Source organism: Gavia stellata, chromosome 24 (genome assembly GCF_030936135.1).
Source record: "Gavia stellata isolate bGavSte3 chromosome 24, bGavSte3.hap2, whole genome shotgun sequence".
NCBI classification, from domain to species: Eukaryota; Metazoa; Chordata; class Aves; order Gaviiformes; family Gaviidae; genus Gavia; species Gavia stellata.
In genome coordinates, this window is record NC_082617.1 from 4334851 (window position 1) to 4351885 (window position 17035).

The 17035-nt window shown below is 43.4% G+C and overlaps 1 protein-coding gene across 1 annotated transcript in view; it reads left to right on the forward strand.

Moving 5' to 3' along the window:
- PAPPA (pappalysin 1) overlaps positions 1-17035 on the forward strand; it is a 177764-nt gene that overhangs the window by 12441 nt on the left and 148288 nt on the right. Inside the window, exon 2 of the mRNA XM_059828870.1 lies at positions 13526-14594. Coding sequence (XP_059684853.1) covers positions 13526-14594 — 1069 coding nt within the window. The remainder of the gene's footprint in view (positions 1-13525; positions 14595-17035) is intronic.

The window sequence follows — 17035 nt, forward strand, 5'->3', positions numbered from 1 at the left end:
GATTTAAAATAGTCTTATCTGTTGCTTTTTGTTGAAAGAGCAGTTTCTCTTATTGTACAAATATTTTCTGTCATGTAATTAATAGCCTTATCCGTAAGACTATTCCAGTGTGGTCTCTCCACCTCCCACCCCGACGGGGGGGAAGACAACCAGAAATGAAGGTTTCGTAGTGCAGCATGGACGAAGTTTATCAGTTGTTGCACAATCCCTTTGCCTGGGAGCAGATTAAATAAAGAAGGGTGGCAGGGTGGTGGTGGTGGAAATGGACCTGATTTATACTGGTGAGCTTCCTCCAAGAATTCTAGGATAACTATCAACAGTTTCTCCTTGGAGGAAAGTTGAGCAGTTCATTCTTGCCCTTTGAAGAGCTCTGAATTAATGAAGAGCAGAGTATCTTCTGCTCTTTGTGCTGGGAAAGACTGGAATTCCCCAAAGTCCTCTTGCTAGAGATAGTTTAATCAAACAGACTGTTTACATTCTATGTCTCACCAAAGGCAATGCTCAAACAGGGGTGGTCTTCAGCTATATGCTGTAATACTAGGGGGTTATTTCATTTTATGTTAAACATCAGCATACCACCAGTTTAACTGGGGAATGGCAGTATCCAAACACCTGCAGGCTCCATGGAGCAGGCCAGAGAGGGAAGCAACAGCAGCTGCATCTCACGGAGGCAGAATGATACTGTGAGGGGTCTGTGCTGCTTCTCCGAAGGTCTCTGCAGGGTTGGGATTTGGCAGCAAAGGTGGGCCGGGAGCACTTGCACTCGTGGAAGAAGACACCTTGCAGCAGTAGGAGGCTAAGCACTGGACCAAACTCTTCCCTCCGCCTCAAGCGCTGATGGCCGAGGCAGAGAAGCAAAGGGCCTTTCTGCCCCAGCCACGTGTTTTGTCTCGCGCTGTGAAGGCCAAACTGTTTTGGCGAACAGTTTCTGTGCTCTGATAGTTAAGAAGGCACTAAATGAAATGGGAGCTATGTATTTCATGAGAGAGAGGGAAGAAGGAAACGAGATTAGGATAGCTCTTCCCACCATCACCCATCTCTCACCTCCCCTCCCTCAGGATGAACATCTCTTGCACCTGTATCAAGAAACCAACACTTTATTGCACATCTGTATGGCTGAAATTGGCCATAAACCTTGAGTCAGGATCTGAACTTGCGTTCAGATACATTTTTAAAAAGAAAACACTTTGGTATATTCTGGGAGTGATGTATTTCCGCTCCCCATGCACAGGATCTTCTGTGCATCATTGAGGAGGATGCACGTAAGTAGGCAATGTGGCCAACATTCTTCCAAACCCAAGCAATCCAACCAGCTGTTCAGCAGGGATGTTATTTACTGAGAACTGTCAATGTGTTCAACACATGGTGTCCTTTGCACTGACAAACTCGCAGCCTGGCTTTTATGGGGTTTCTCTGACACTTGTCAAACACTGGTGACAGGGCAAACCTCATGAGGCACACGTTTTTATGTGAAAATTATTATAGAAGGGCATTGCAACAAGATGTTCTGTAGGGAAAGGAGAGACAGAGACTAGTTGGCAGAGAAGAACACAGAGGCAGTTGCAAAGGGTAGAGGTTTCTTTTTGGCTGGTGGTTTCGGGAGGAGAACAGAGATTTCCTTCAGCGATAAATTAGATGCTTTGGGAGAAAGAAAGGGTGTTTGTTTCAGCAGTGATGAAACTGCTGTGTGAGAGGGAAACAGGCTCCCTCTTCTGCTAATTCAAGCTGCTTTTATTTTGTGGCATAGTGGTTGGAGGTGGGCAGGTTGCTCTGGGGTTTTAGTTGCTACTTTGCGATTGCTCTGAGGTGCCTTCAGCTCTGGCCTTTCCATCTGTGAAGGTGGGATGATGGTTCTCAGCAGTCCGCAGAGAGATGCTGTTTGTAAGGATGGGGTAGGATCATCAGTGCAGCGCTTTGACCGTGTGTGATGCTGTAAATGGCAAATACCACTCCATTGTACCAAAAAGAAGTAATGCTCAGCCAAGAAGCCCCTTTGGCCAGGGTCGTGCTAGGTCCCTGCAGCGCTGTGCTGCTATAAAGAGAAGACTGAGGTTGTGAAATGCCAAAGAGACAAAAAGACAGAGGCATATCTTGCCAATCTCCTACTTATCTATTTGTCCCATCTTTTTTCTCTTGACTTGTGTAAGCTCGTATTCATGAGTATCACAGGTATTTATTTTCCCCTACTGAAAAACAGAGCTGTTGCCTGAACAGTGTGACTCTGGCCACATTCCCTCCTATTCAGCACAACGCAATCTTGGCTCTTTACTAGTTAATATTTTCTGTCAACAACCTGCAAGAAGACATAAAATCAGTGCTGATAAAATTTGCAGATGTTGCAGAGTTCAGGGAGTGGTAAACAATGACCAAAACAGGACTCTCATTTGGGTGTTTTCAAAAATTGAGAACACGCAAACAGTATGCATTAGAATAAAGCCAAATGTGAAGTCATACATATAGAAAGACGGGCGGCAGGTCATACCTAAAGGGTGGATGGTGGGGGAAGGGTCTTTCACCTGGAAGCTAAATGTGTAGGAGTAACTGCCTGTTGGACTAGATAAAGCGTGTAAAAGCGAGCTGCCAATGTGATGCTGCGGCCAAAGGTTTCGAGTCATTGTTGGCTATGTAAACAAGGGAGCATTGAACAGGATTGAGGAGGTTGTGTTATCCTTGTATTGACGCTGGACTAGCTGCTGCTGAAGTACTTTGTCCAGTTCTGGTGTCCACAGTTTAAGAAGGATGTTGTTTGAAAGAGGATTTAGAGAAAAAAATTAACAATGACAATAATTATGTGATTTGTAACAAGTCTTCAGATGTTTGACTCAAGACAATTAAGAGGTGACTTGATCATCATGATCTTTAAGTATATGTTTGAGGAATATTAATCTGATAATTCGAGGTTGGAAATCTAGTAATAGGCGACAGGAGTAAATCTAATGGACGCACATGGAGACTAGGCAACTTCAGAACAGGGAGAAAACGTGGCATTTTAGCCCTGAGAGTAGTTGATCATTGAAAAAACTTTGAGTCGAATGGTGGAGTATCTGTCACCATAACTTTCAAATTAAAATTCAGTGTTTTTCCAAATTACAAGTTCTTTAAAGAGGAGTTAATTCAGTCCTCACCCATATTGTGTCTGAGTGCTTCTAACATCAGATTATTCAGGGGTTTTCAGCTATTACTGCAAAAATAATTAAAGCCAACAGTAAAGCACAAGTAGCACTAGGATGCTAATTTCAAATCCTTTAATTTTCCGGTATTTCTATGGATTCTCCTTGACACGGGTAAGATATTTCTAATCACCACGATATTTCCAGTTCTTCGTAGGGTCTCCTGGGCTTCACTATAGTTGACTTGTCAGGCTCAGTTTCATATGTTGTTAATCTCGTTTAGATTTTTGTCACCTTTAACCAGAATGGTGTGCTGAGCAATGAGTGCACTTCTCCCCTTCCAAACAGTCCCGTGTGCTAGTCTGAAGACACGCTGAAAAACAAGACTGAAATATTTTCTCATTGAAGGTAGTAAGAGTTTTACTGTTGACTTCAATAAAGCCAAGAATTTACCTCCAGAATACAAACTTCGGGGAGCAAAATCAAGGTTTCCCTCTGGAAGCTGGAGCATTGACAACGTCGGGACTGTGAAGCTAACACAGCAGACATCTGTTAAAAACAAAGAAGTGAATCAGAAAGCAGAGAATAAGCTTAGGGTGACTTTTGCTTGTCATGTCCTTGCTGGGTGGTCTGTCTCGCAGTCTCAGGGCAGAACAGCGATCCAGAAGGGTGTGTAGGCTGTACGCTGAAATTACCTATTCCTGTGACTTTGGCTGAGTTGCAAACAGAAAATATAGACCAAAGACCTATGGAAGGTAATTAGTGTTCTGAGACAGGGTTTCGTTTCATCTGAGCCATCCCCAGCTGGAGACCGTTCCTCAAAATTCAAATTCAAGCCAAGTCCTCAAAATGCCCCAGTCTGCTCCCTCAACGCCGTGTGCACATGTATATATAGGCCTATGCACAGAGAAAGTAGTACACGTACATGCTATTTTGTTAGTCTTCATTTCTTTGGTTCCAAATTTAACCAGAAGTGGAAGGGCTGAAATAACATAAGAAAGGTTGGACATACGATATTTCCTGCTGCTCAGCTAAACACAAGAATTGCCAAAAATCTTCCAAGGTAGCTTGTTTCTTTTACATTTTTCTCCCAGTTCTGCGGACTTGAGAAGGTCAATTACTTTTGAGAAGCATTTGACTTTGGCAACGCTTATGGAAAGCGAAGTAGAATTATGACCTTTTGGAGGCTTGCCCATCGCTGTCCCATCTTGTCCTTTAAGAACTAAAGGCTGAATTTTCAGCTACAGCCTTCCGTTTAATAGGTGTGAATTTGTTCCTATAGACTTCTAAGACATCGTGAGTATCTGTGTGAGAATTTTCTTTTAGATGTCTATTTATTTGTGCTCACAGATCAAGTGATCACTGATATTTGTAGAGCAGAAATACAGGCTCAGGTATTTCCAGGAGGAAAATCATACCAAAACAAATGAAACTGGATTCAAACTGAGCAGAAAAATAGAGCTCTAAAATTATATACTCAGGTTAGTATGTGGTGACTACAGCCTATCTGGAATGCATACTATAATAGTTATATCATGTTAGAGAGGCAGGTTTTTTCAGCAGGATGTTTCCTAGAAAGCAGAAATATCTCTGTGGTTTGTGTATGGGTTTGGAACTTGTATGCAAGTACGGAGCGGGGAATTTGAGGCATGAAATAGTCACGATTAGAGAAGGCCCGGATCCCTTTCAAAAACGACAGCAGAAAACAGGCACAATCAGCTCCGTTCTGCCTGCTGTTACCGCACGCTGTTCTGTGTATTGCGTCGGAGACGTTTCTTTTAAGATTGGTAAATTCCTCAGTTGTTTCTATTAGTACAGGAAAGATGCAGTCATATGGGAGAGCCAGATGCAATAAGATATTTGAGTCTGGATAAGATCTAAGATATTTTATAATAAGATATTTAATTCTCACAGAGGCAGAGACCTTGCATGGTATAAATCAGTGTAAATGCACTGGAACAACTCAGTTTTGCACTCACAAAGTATCTGCCCAAGAATGTTCTCAAAATCCAATTAAATAACCAGAACTGTTTCATGTGGAAATGCCCCTCAATTACAAAGACAGGTCTAAGCTATCGTGATGTGATTTTTACAGTCTCCTCGCAGGGTGCCCTAGTTTGCATTCATGGAATTTTTTGTTTTTGTTTTGTTTTTGTAATAATGTGGATGTTGGCCATCTGTCTGATCCTGGAAAGGTTGTAAGGTTGTCCCCACTCCCCAGGTCCTCTTCCCACTCCCTCATTGATCATAATGTTTGATTTAGGTGCCTCTAGATTTCCTTCTTTGTTCTCTAGCCCTAACCTCCCCCCCACAAGCACACATGCATTGTGCAATGGTGTAAAAGCTCTTCTCTCTGCAGCTGGGAGTAGTAACTGCTCAGCTGGTTCCAGTGCTGCCCTAAAGCTGCTGTAAAGGTCAAAGACAAGGGAATTCTAAAAAGCAAAACAAGCTGTGGTGTTGTCCCCCCTTCAATCCTTGCTGTGTATTTTGATCAGCACCACAAGCAATCTCATGCGTAGACCTCCACTTCTCGCTGCTCCGCGTTTCTGGCCATGGCGGGGGTTCCGTAGGCAGCACGTCGGGTGTTTTTCCAGCACTACTACGGGCTTGGCCACTGCTGCAGCTGATTGACTTGCAGTGCTTGTCAGGCACAAAGCACATTTTGAAAGGAAATGCCATATTGAACTCCCAGTGAGCTGACGGGTATTGTGCACGGTCATCTGATGGCACAGATGTGCCCCTAATAATCCTTCCAGGAGAACGTTTCCTCCTGGGATGCTCTGGCCATCTGATCTGTTCTGAGGTATGCTGACCTATCTTGACCCAGTTTATGATGAATTCTCTCTGCTGTTTTCTAAAATGAGCCCAGAAATACCACTTTATCATTTAGATCGCCTGGAAGTTATGGTACTTACGTGTCTGTTCCTTCCGTAGAAGATACTCTCTGTGTTTGCTCTCAAGCATTAACTCTAACAAAAGGGAGGAAAGCCACTCCGTGTTAGCATGCGCAAGAGTGAATTTCTCTGTAGAGCTTTGATAGCTAATCAGTGTTTGGCTGATAGCGCAGGGAGGAAGAGGAGACGTGGAAGCACGTGTTCCACCAAGCACGTTGCTGGGTACGTTCATCTCTGTGTGTCATCATCGAACGACCCTTCTGCTGGTCTGCCATTGTATTTATGTCCTTTTTTGCCGGGTTGTGTGTGCTTCCAGTTCTGTGCGTGTTACTTGTGCACGCGTCTGTGAAAGATGGATGACTTTCATGCATGTCTCTTGATATGTATCCGTGTGTTTTGCAACATCTGCTTTTAAAGTGAGAATGATGTTAATGCTGCATTTCTCTGAAGGTGAATACACTGCCTCGGCTACAATAGGATGGTTAATTCGTAACCTGGTTCTGCTGATCAGTGAGCACAGAGAAGCTTGGAAGCTGAGCGGTGTGTTCAAGTCTCTCGGAGCCAAACCAACAAACTTATTGAGGGCTTTCCACTCCCTATATTTGAAGGCTATATGGGTTTTCATAAACACTAAACTCTGCTTTATCATCAGTGGGCCACACTAGACTGTCTAAGACTGGCAGCCACCAACCTGGATTCTTGTCTGAATCGAGCCTGATGCAAAGCCTCCCATATTTATGGCATACACCGGTGATTCTCTGAAGGAACATGCTGATGGCTGCAGAGCGTATGACTTGAAGTTAAGTAGTAGCAGAACGAAGCCTGCCTGTACTATCTTAATACTGTCCCTATGTCTGCATGTGTTATGATCGTCTCTAGTAACATTGACACATAGTGGTTTTCCAAGCTTCAACCAAAAATACTCAGTTGTTTCTGAGGACAAGGCAGACAAATAAATTGTTTTGTAGATATTAGAAAATCCTTACCCTTGGTGTCTGGAATGTTCCTGTAGTCCCAGACTTTATAGCAGGGACTGAAGTTTGACCCTTGCGAAGGATGTGCTTTTTGCTATCCATCTAAAAGCCCGCCTAAACCTGGTTATTAGATCATAAACAGCCACAGTTTGTTAACCAAGTACCAGTCTCCACTGGTTCTGCAGCTTTATTGTGAAATGCTTAGGGAGATTGAGATAAGAAGCCAACCTTCCCACTAATACTTGTTTACGCCGATGCTGTATACAAAGGAGCCCTTGCAAAAGCAATACCCGGTCCAGGGATGACCCTGTTATAATACTGCAAGGACTGAAGCACGCTTCTCTGTGCCATCTGGTTATGCAGTGTTGTGTGTTCACTTACACCTCAAAATCCTCACAATCTGATAATTTCTCACTAACCCCAGCCTACCAGATCTATTTGCAGTAAGCTCTTATATACTGTTAGCGGGTATATTCTCACAATAGGCTCAGTGAAGTGTCACTAATATGATTGTCCATGCCAGTGGCTGCTCTGTTGCAGCCTACATGATTTTGTTATCAGAAGGGAAGGTTTTATGTAATGTTCATAACTAACCAGCCACTACAGGTTCATGTTTTGCTGTTTTAGCCGTTCTCACCTCCCTGTTTTCAGGCTTCAAGGTATCTCATTGAACATATAAGTGATGGGGAATTTGAGAAACAGTACAGAATATATGCTTAATTTAATGCTAAATGGCAATGATATAAAGATTTTGATATTGCAAAGAGCCTTGGGCCAAATTCCCGACGTTAAATAGGCATAACTGTATTAGACTCTGTATTTCTACGTAATGAAGATTCTGTCTTTCACGTCAAAACAAAAAGAACTCCGTCCTTCTGTCTCAGATCGGAATCCTTTTGCATAGCTTGTAAATGGGAATATCTGGTGTGAATTCAGCTAGATTGATAGCAGCAGCAAACATCCCCTTTTTGCTTGCTTAAGTAGTACATTGCCACCTGAGCAAGTCTCAGGTGGTTTGCTTGAGCCACTCCTCGTCTCAGGGGGCGACCTCAGGAGGCCTCTTAGCTGTGTTGGAAATGGTATAGACAGAGATGTTGCCTTAAGTACTCTGGACTTTGAATTATTTAACTATTGTGGAAGGAAGTGGGGGCTGGGGTAAGCATGGCAAAGGAAAGGAGAGATTATTTCTCCCCTTTGTAAAACTATATTGGGTTCAACATCATACCATGAAATACCCAGTGCAGAACTCAAGAACTGCTCCAGTGGATCTTCGCTGACTTATCCAATTGCATGGAACATGGGGATACTTAACCCAAATCTGTCGGTTTTAATTATTTTCCTCTGGACAGATAAAAGCTTTCTATAGGTTCCTGTAGAATATTTGCTCTTTCAAGCGTTCCTCTGTGCTTTGATACTAAACGATTAAAGCATGCTAAAGAAAAAAACAGCCCCAACCTTTAGCTCCCTGTTCTTGGGCCCCCTGACTGCAGCTTTGATTGTTGACCTAAATTCCCCTTTCATAACTGAGTCCTGTCACCTCTGGTTGTAGTCTCCCAGCAAAACAGGCACGGCCAACTTTCAGAAGTGCAGGGCACTGTTTTCCGTTCTGCCTTGCACGGCTGTGACGGGCTCCGCAGCACACCTGATGTGTTCAAAGTCAAACTGACCTCCTTCTTCCCTTCCCCCAGCCTCTCGGCTTCTGGAAAGGAAAGCATAACAAGTCTTTTTTTTTTTTTTTTTTCTTTTTTTTCCCCCCTTCCTTGCTCTTCTAGTTGCTCAGCAAAGTGGGGAAACTTTTTCTGTATAAAGAATTAAATTCTTAGGTAATCCTATGGCTGGGCTGATTACCGGGAAGATTGCTCTTAGCAAGACGCAAGAAACTGCACTGAAGTGAGGGAGGGAGGTCTGGAGTCTGTTAGTAATGATATTAAAGTGGATTACAGCAGCTTGCATGGGCTACTTCGGCCTCTCTTCTTTCAAACTCAGCCCACAGAGAGAGCTACTTAGGACTCCAGCAGCTACAGCCTCTAGCTGTGAGTTCCCGTTTCTCTGTGGCTGCTGCTGATAAACATCTGCTCCCATTTCGGCATGGCGAGCTTGGTTACAGCAACGCCTCGTGTCCTCCTCGCCCAGGACCTTCTTCCAGAAGTTCAGCAGCTGATGCTACACACTGTGCTCGTACTGCCAAATCCTGTCCAGCGCGCAGGGCCCGTGCAAGGATGTGGCTCTATTTAAGTCCCCAGCAAAGTCCTGAAAACAAACCGGGTTATAAATCATACACTGGCCTTGGTTAGGGCCTCCTGGAAGAGGTCGGATGGACGGGTGTGTACTGGAGCAATTGTGGGTCAGTAGCGAGAGCACTGAGATTTCACTTGTAAAAAAAGGGAGAGACTATATTTCTGGTTTTCCGTGTTTGGCTTTTGGCACTGGGGCTTTGGAGGTTAATTTTCCAGCTTTCCCCACACTTTTGATGCCTAGGAATTTACTTTTCCTATAAGGGACAAACATTATGGGACTGCAAGGAGCCTTGTGGGCCATCGAAGTCTGTCTTTGGCCAAGCATGTAGGAACGTGGCATCTTACTCTGTTCATGCACTTCTCTGGAGTTGTCTGAAAAGTGACTCACTTCTTTGTGGGGAAGGAAGGTTACCCATGGCTCTTACTGGAAAGCTGAACTAGCACCTCTTTTTTGAATAGAAGATAAAATTCCATTTTAATCCCTTGGATTTCAGGAACAGGAGCTTTACGGGGAAAAAATCATTCAGACGAAGGAGTTAGAAGGGCTGTCAGTATTCTTCTCAGCTGTAGCTCCATCCCTTTCTAGCAACTCAGGGCAAGCAGAAGTGAGGAAAACTGTTTGCTGCTGTATGAAACTTGTACATATTTTTTTAATCTAATTGCTGTGGGGAAAACAAACATCAGTTTTATTTCGCACCATTTCTTGGCTCAGAAACTTCAGGCATATTCGCCAAATTGTGGTTTTGCAGTCATTGGCTTGAGCCTCATTTACCATGAGGCCTCTTTACACCACTCTTGGTTTGTAAAGAGGTATTAAGTAGCTAAAAATGTCCTTTACCGCATTATTGTAAAGAATTCTCAGTGTAAATGAGAATCTAAACTCTGTATGTTTTTCATGTAAATGTTGGTTGTGGTCACAGCTGAATTTTGAAATTTGGAGTGTCAACCATTGTGAGGGGTGATTTTGCTCAAAACCAGCCTTGTTTGGGGTAAAAGAGGCCTCTTGTTTAAAATGTTCTTAATTATGTCTGAGAAATAACTCATGGCTATGGAACCTTTTACTAAATTGAAATAAATTGTGAAAACATCAAATTATTCAGTTTTCAGAAGTTCTGGCAATTATTTCACATGTCCCTCTTCCAATGGCTCTGCCCTTATTAGTTGTCATAGAAGAAGTAATAAATTCTTCTATTATGACATCCAAAGTCCCAGCTGAAATTAGTTTCATTGTGCCGGGGACAAAACGGAAAAGTGACACTCCCTTAGCCGGAGGATTCTTAGTCTAAAGACAAAAGTAAGTGAAGGATTGGGAAAGTAGGTACAGTGTACAAGCAGAAGGTCATAAAGAACTGGTATGACTTGCAAGTTGTAGGGAGTGTGCGTCTCTTACCCCTTCTCATACTCTTTTTCCTTTCTCTTAAGAATAAAACAAGTCTTGCTGCTGAAGGGATTGTGTTCAATCCATCTTTTCATCAAGAGTTGGATGTCTGTAATAGTAAAAGTTTGAGAAAAGAATACTGTATGTGGCATATGGATTCGGTGATGACCTTTGCCCTAAACGAGAAAATGTAAGGAACTGGAACAGTAGACTGTTTTAGTTCAGCAGCTTTCATACTGGCATGTTCAGTGGTGTCCCTATTGTCACTGTTTTTTTCTTTTTCTGCCCTCCTCTGGCTCCCTGTAAATCTTGAATTGATGGCAGCTGTTTGAGCCAAACTCAAGACACGTTGCATCACATCAGGGTTTAAATGCTCAAAGGCAAGGGAGGATTGCTACTATTCTGTAGTATTCCTCCAGCAGCTCCATCTGTTCAGCTGAGGTCAATCACTAGCATCATGCAGCACTTCAGAGAGAGAGGAAGATGTTCTTTAATGCTGGCTAGGAAACTGAATTTCCATTCCACAATAATTTATTAGTTCTTTGGGGGAATATTTCCAGCCCCAGTCAGCACAAAAAGCCAAAAAACTTGACCCTTAAAGACTCTGTGGTGGACTTCCCCGGAGCTGGAGACCCCAGCAGCCTGTTCCAGGACTTCCAGCCGTCCGTCCAGCAGCAGGGATCTTGGATGCCTTAAGAAACAGGTGGAGCAGCTATTGCGTGTACAGCTGCCCAGTGGGACGCAGGCCTGGAGAATTCGGTCGCTGGGTGGCAAAGGTGGTAGGAGATGATGTGGAGCATGGCTGGGATGGGTTGACCTTCTATGCTTGCAGCCAAAACAGCCGAGGGCGTCCCTGGGGTCCCTCCGGCCGTGTTGAAGACCCGCACCTTCTCAGAGAGGTTTGTTGGGACTAGCCCATTTCTGCATCACTTTTTCTGCTCTCACCATGTTGGCATATCTTGGCAGGCAAAAGCTCTCTTACAAAATGTCTGACCAGCTCTAATGGTCTTATTACAATAAGTTGAGATTTTTATAACTTATTGTTTTATGACTTATTTGGAAAAGGGACTTGTCTTGCCAGCTGTCTTCTCATTCATTGCAGTATTATCCACCCACTATCGTCGGACAATACCTTCATTTGAGATTCATAAAAATGCAGATGTTTATGAGCTTTCATACCTCTGAAAATGAATGCTTTGTAGAAGTATTTATTCCATAAAGAAAAATGAAAAAACACTTAAAAACCAGACTCCAGAAGGTCATTGGTAGCTTTGGCTTTCGCATCACGAATTTCTCAGGTAAATATCCATCCCAGCAAATGTAATTTTTTTGTTTTCAGCATATTTGTTTTTTCCTTCCCTGGTTCTCCTCCTCTCCTTTCTCGTGATCAGAAGTAGCAGTATAAACTAGAAGCCGGTCTCGGAAAGGTTTTGAACTGAGTGCGCCCTACAGATGAATAAACACATTACCTTCCGAACCCTGGGATCTCTCTTCCAAAGGAAACAGGAAAAGGGGGAGCTCAGAGTCCCTAGCAAAATACCAGCGTGCAGAAAAAAAGGCCTGTTTAAATTTTTTTAACTTTCCCATCAGAAGAGTTTTTTTACAGGAGGAAGAGGAGGAGAGGGGAAGGGTGTGAGGAGAGGGGGGAAGGTGGGTGCTGGGAGAGGGGAGGAAAAATACAGTGAATGCTCCTGTAACCTTTGCTCTGTTGATACTAGACAAGACTGCACTGTTAATGAGTGATTGTTAACAGATGGCTGTTGAGCAACTTAGTCAGAAGCAGAAGATGTTATTTGGTTGTAGTGCTGGGAGGGTTAGGGTGCAGGGGTGAGGTAAGGGGATATTTAGTCTTTTCGTGAGGACCGAACTGTCAGAGATTTATGATTTTCGTTTAGGCCTTTGGAAGCGAAGGCTTGGGGGAAGGACTGTTTTCTATGTGCTGATAGGAGAAAGGCCGTTTGGTGCTGAAGGCTCTAACGATTATTTTTTCAGTTGAGGGGTGTCCCTGCAGCCCCTGGCCTTTGAGAACTGGGAGATGGAAATGTATGTCTTCAACTTGCCAAAGCTATTGTCCCAAACTGAGAAGGTGTGGGCTTTTCCCACCGCTTGGAGCTGTCTGAAGACTGGTTGAGAGAGCTTTAGGTGTGGATCCACACGTTGTCTGTGAGAGAAACCATTGCTGTATATTCCCTGTGGTGCACCAAATCGTTACTAAGTGTGTGTGTGAGGGGGCAGGAATCTTTCTGAATGTGTGTGTCCATCCGTGCATGTCTCTTGCCCTTTCCTGCTGTGGTGTATACCTTGTTCAGCACATCCAGCATACCAATGCATGCCGTTTGCTTACTGATTTTTATTGGGTATGAACTTGATGGTAGCCTGAACTTGATGGTAGCCTGAACACATCCCATTCACTCTCTGTTGGGTTGGGGTGCTTGATCCTACCAAGATTGTTGCAGCCGCTCACAGTTTCTCAAACTGTGCAGTACTTAGATTTTTCTACTTACTTCTCCTCTGGACCTTATTAGATACAGGGTTCAGGGCTATGAGATATGAGTGAGATCAACAAGGATTGCTTCTCAAGAGTTCTTAGTTTCAACCAGTGATGTACGAGTTGAGTGAAGGTAAGAATCAAATACACTGTACAACATTTTGCAGATAGAAATTTGCAGAAGGGTTTTGGTTTTTGCTCGGGAAAGGGGAATCCCATTCGTACACGCCACTGGCCAAACGTGACGTTTAATAGGAAGTCTTAACGTGACCTCCCACAATCACACACTAGGTGTTTTAATGTCTTTCTTATACACTAACTTTCTAACGTGTGTAGGTGAGTCTGCGTATATACATATAGAGAGCTATAGTTATACAATTGAAAGACTAATTTCTTTATTCTGTCATCCTTATTTATTCATATTTCTTTTTTGGGGGCACATAGGACTATATGACAAATGTTCTTACACGTCCCGTGACCGAGGATGGGTCCTGGGGATTAACACCGTCAGTGACCAGGGGAATAGAGACCCCCGCTATTTCTTCTCTCTGAAGACGGACCGTGCTCGCAAAGTAACCACCATTGCGGCACATCGCAGCTACCTCCCCAACCAGTGGGTGCATCTGGCTGCCACGTACGATGGGCACCTGATGAAACTCTATGTGAATGGTGCCCAGGTGGCCACAAGTGGAGAGCAAGTGGGCAGCATCTTCAGTCTTCTGACCTTGAAGTGCAAGGTGCTCATGGTTGGAGGAAATGCCCTGAACCAGAACTATCGGGGTTACGTAGAGCACTTCAGCCTCTGGAGGACAGCCCGGTCTCAGAAGGAGATCTTGTTGGACATGGGCCAGGCAATTCACAGACAAGACACGCCTCTACCTCAGCTAGTTCTTCAAGACAGTTTACTGAATGTGAAAAACACCTGGTCTCCCATGAAGGATGGCAGCAGTCCTCAGAGCAAGTTCAGCTATCACCATGGCTATTTGCTGGATACCAGCCTAGACCCTCCTCTCTGCGGACAGACAGTCTGTGACAACACGGACGTAATCGCCAGCTACAACAAGCTCCCTAGCTTCCGCCGCAACAAAATTGTTCGCTACCGTGTGGTAAATCTCTACGATGACAAGCACCAGAACCCCACTGTCAGCCGGCAGCAGATTGAGTTCCAGCATCAGCATTTAAATGAGGCTTTCAGCCGCTACAACATCACCTGGGAGCTGGAGGTGTTGGAGGTGAAGAACTCTTCCCTTCGCCACCGACTCATCCTGGCCAACTGTGATATCAGTAAGATTGGGGATGAGAACTGTGATCCTGAGTGCAACCACACCTTGACCGGGTACGATGGTGGAGACTGCCGACACGTACGCCACACGCTCTTCAACAAGAAGAAGCAGAATGGCGTGTGTGACATGGATTGTAATTACGAGAGATACAACTTTGATGGTGGGGAATGCTGTAACCCAGAGATAACAGAAGTCACCAAGACGTGCTTTGATCCATATTCTCCTTACAGGTAGGCAATTTCTTAAACAAACAAGCTTTTTATGATCATATTAATGAATATTTGTCTAGGTATTGATCAGCCTGCTGGCTGTTGAATCCTTGTGTTACTGGTATTATGGGCTTTGGAGTTTTTAATTAATCAATTTTTTTCTTAGTATTTAGCTCACATTACAGTTATCCAAATGCTATCTCAGTAATTGTCTCAACAGCGTCTCAACATTGGATTGGTATTCCCCATCTAAGCTAAAGAAAGTTAGTGCTGAAGACCGAAGCAGCCAACTTTGGGAGACCCAACAGTTGTTGGTTATGAGCAGTATGTCGTAGCATTGCACAGTTTATTTTAACCACAGACTCTTAGGAGTGGGGATTGGCTGTCATAGAAAGCTCATATGTGTTTGGACAGCAAAGAGCCCCTCGGGGATGGAACAGAACATAAATACTCTTAGATAGACTTTAATTCTGTAGGACTTCTTTGAAGGTAGGTAGATGATTCTATATTCTTAATGCTATGAGTACAGCTTTCTGTAAGCACTACTGCAGAGGGGCAGCGGAGTCCATGGGTTATGAGGAGGGAGGCGAGTACCAGGTTCTTGGCAGTGCTGTTGCACACGTTGGGTGGGTAATTGAACTCTTCTGCGCCCCCTTTTATACACATGAAAATGGGGGTAATGCCACTTCATTGCAAATGGCAGGGCAACTTTCTGTGGGTGGATGTGAATTTATAAAATCCTGAGTGCCTTTGTTGCAGTTTGAAGAGGGGTATCCCTGAATAGCTTGCATCAGTTGAGTTCCACATATCTGCAATTACTCCAACTTGCTTTTGATCATCTTCAGATAAGAGTTAGTATGTTTAAGTTAAAAAATACTCCCTGTGAATGAGTTAGAAGTATAAATGCACAGAAGATGAAGGTTAAAGCTGAAATTCTGTTGTCTGTATCCCATGTTACAGGTTTTTTAGGGCAATTCATGGAGTCATGGGGGAAAAACGCTAGATGGTCAGAACACCCTGTGCTGTCAACACTAGCGTTCAGGTTAAGAAGGAAAATATGAGCTGTTCTGCAGTCCCTTCCATTATGGCAATTCAGGCTATATTTGTAACTTCTTAAGAAGAGAGAAGTTTTTAAACAACATTATCAGCTTTACTGGAGCTTTAAATACACATAATTAAGCTGCAAAGAAATGCTTCCTTTCCAGTTGTTGTTTTGGTTCGTTTTTTTAAATTTCAGTGAGGTTGTTTTTTAAGAAGTCCTTATAGCTCAGCTTGACTTCAGTCAGTTACGAGTGAACAAAGCTCAAATGGGGAAATGCTTTAAATACTAATGATTGAAAATATCGAAAGCAAAAATGCCAATCTTTTAATACTGTTCAATTGGAGAGGAACACAACTAAGCAAATACCATCAAAGGCATAATGCAAATTGGATTGTTTTAACACCATAGTTCTAAGAACTTGAGGTGTTAGTTATAACAGCTATGACAATTTTTAGAAAAATACATTATTTTTAATCTGATAGTTCCCTTTTATCACTTGTTCTGTGACCAGCATAATACCCATATAAAATGAAACAAGTAAAGCCTTTTAAATTTTAGTTGACAGATTTAAGACTGTGCCTCAATGTTATTCTGACATACAGAGATGTTTCTATTTCAAATGAAGTCTTTTTGCTGCACAGAGTGTACTTGCACAAGCCCAAGCAAGGAATTTAGTTCCACAATCTGAAGTTACTTTAACACAGCATAGTTGCTTTTCATACGCAGTTATATGTTCCTTTTGGAGACAACCACCTTGCTGAACTTCTCGGGAGGATTTGCGTTTCATGGCGTTGAGCTCACAGATCTTTTACATGGTTTTTTTTGGCTTGAGAAGCACCTCCTCTTGACTGGCACACTTAAGTCAGTGAGGGAGGCCTGAAGGGCCTCTTCCACAGCGTAGAGCCTGAGAAAATCCATAGATCCTACAAACTTTTTTTTACAACAGTTGGACTTCATTTATTTGTCTTTGCACAGACATTGTAATGCAGCATTGATCATTGGTAATGAAACCAAGAAGGGCAGTAGAAGATTTTCCATCTCTCTGGAGGCTTTATTTGGTGGCTGATGTGCTTAGGCTGAGCTCATACCCACCGCTATGATGGGTGTTTGCACTCAGTATGGCAAAATACAGCTGTTAGGCCTGTGGACTTGGTCAGTGAGGTTTGTAAGGCTGAACACTGCTTTGAGTATTTAGGCTAACAAATACAGGTTTAGGGCAGTGGCTTTGGCAGCAAAGCCTCCATTGACTAAAAGGGTGAAGATTCAAACCCTATGTTTGGCTTTGGCATTGCCCTCAGCATCATCCCCTGAGAGAGATTTCCATGCCAATTAGTGACTCAGTCAAAATCTGTGACTCAGTTGGCACTGTCTGGGCCCATTTTGCATCACCAGCCCCTCTTGTCATCACTTTCATTGGCAA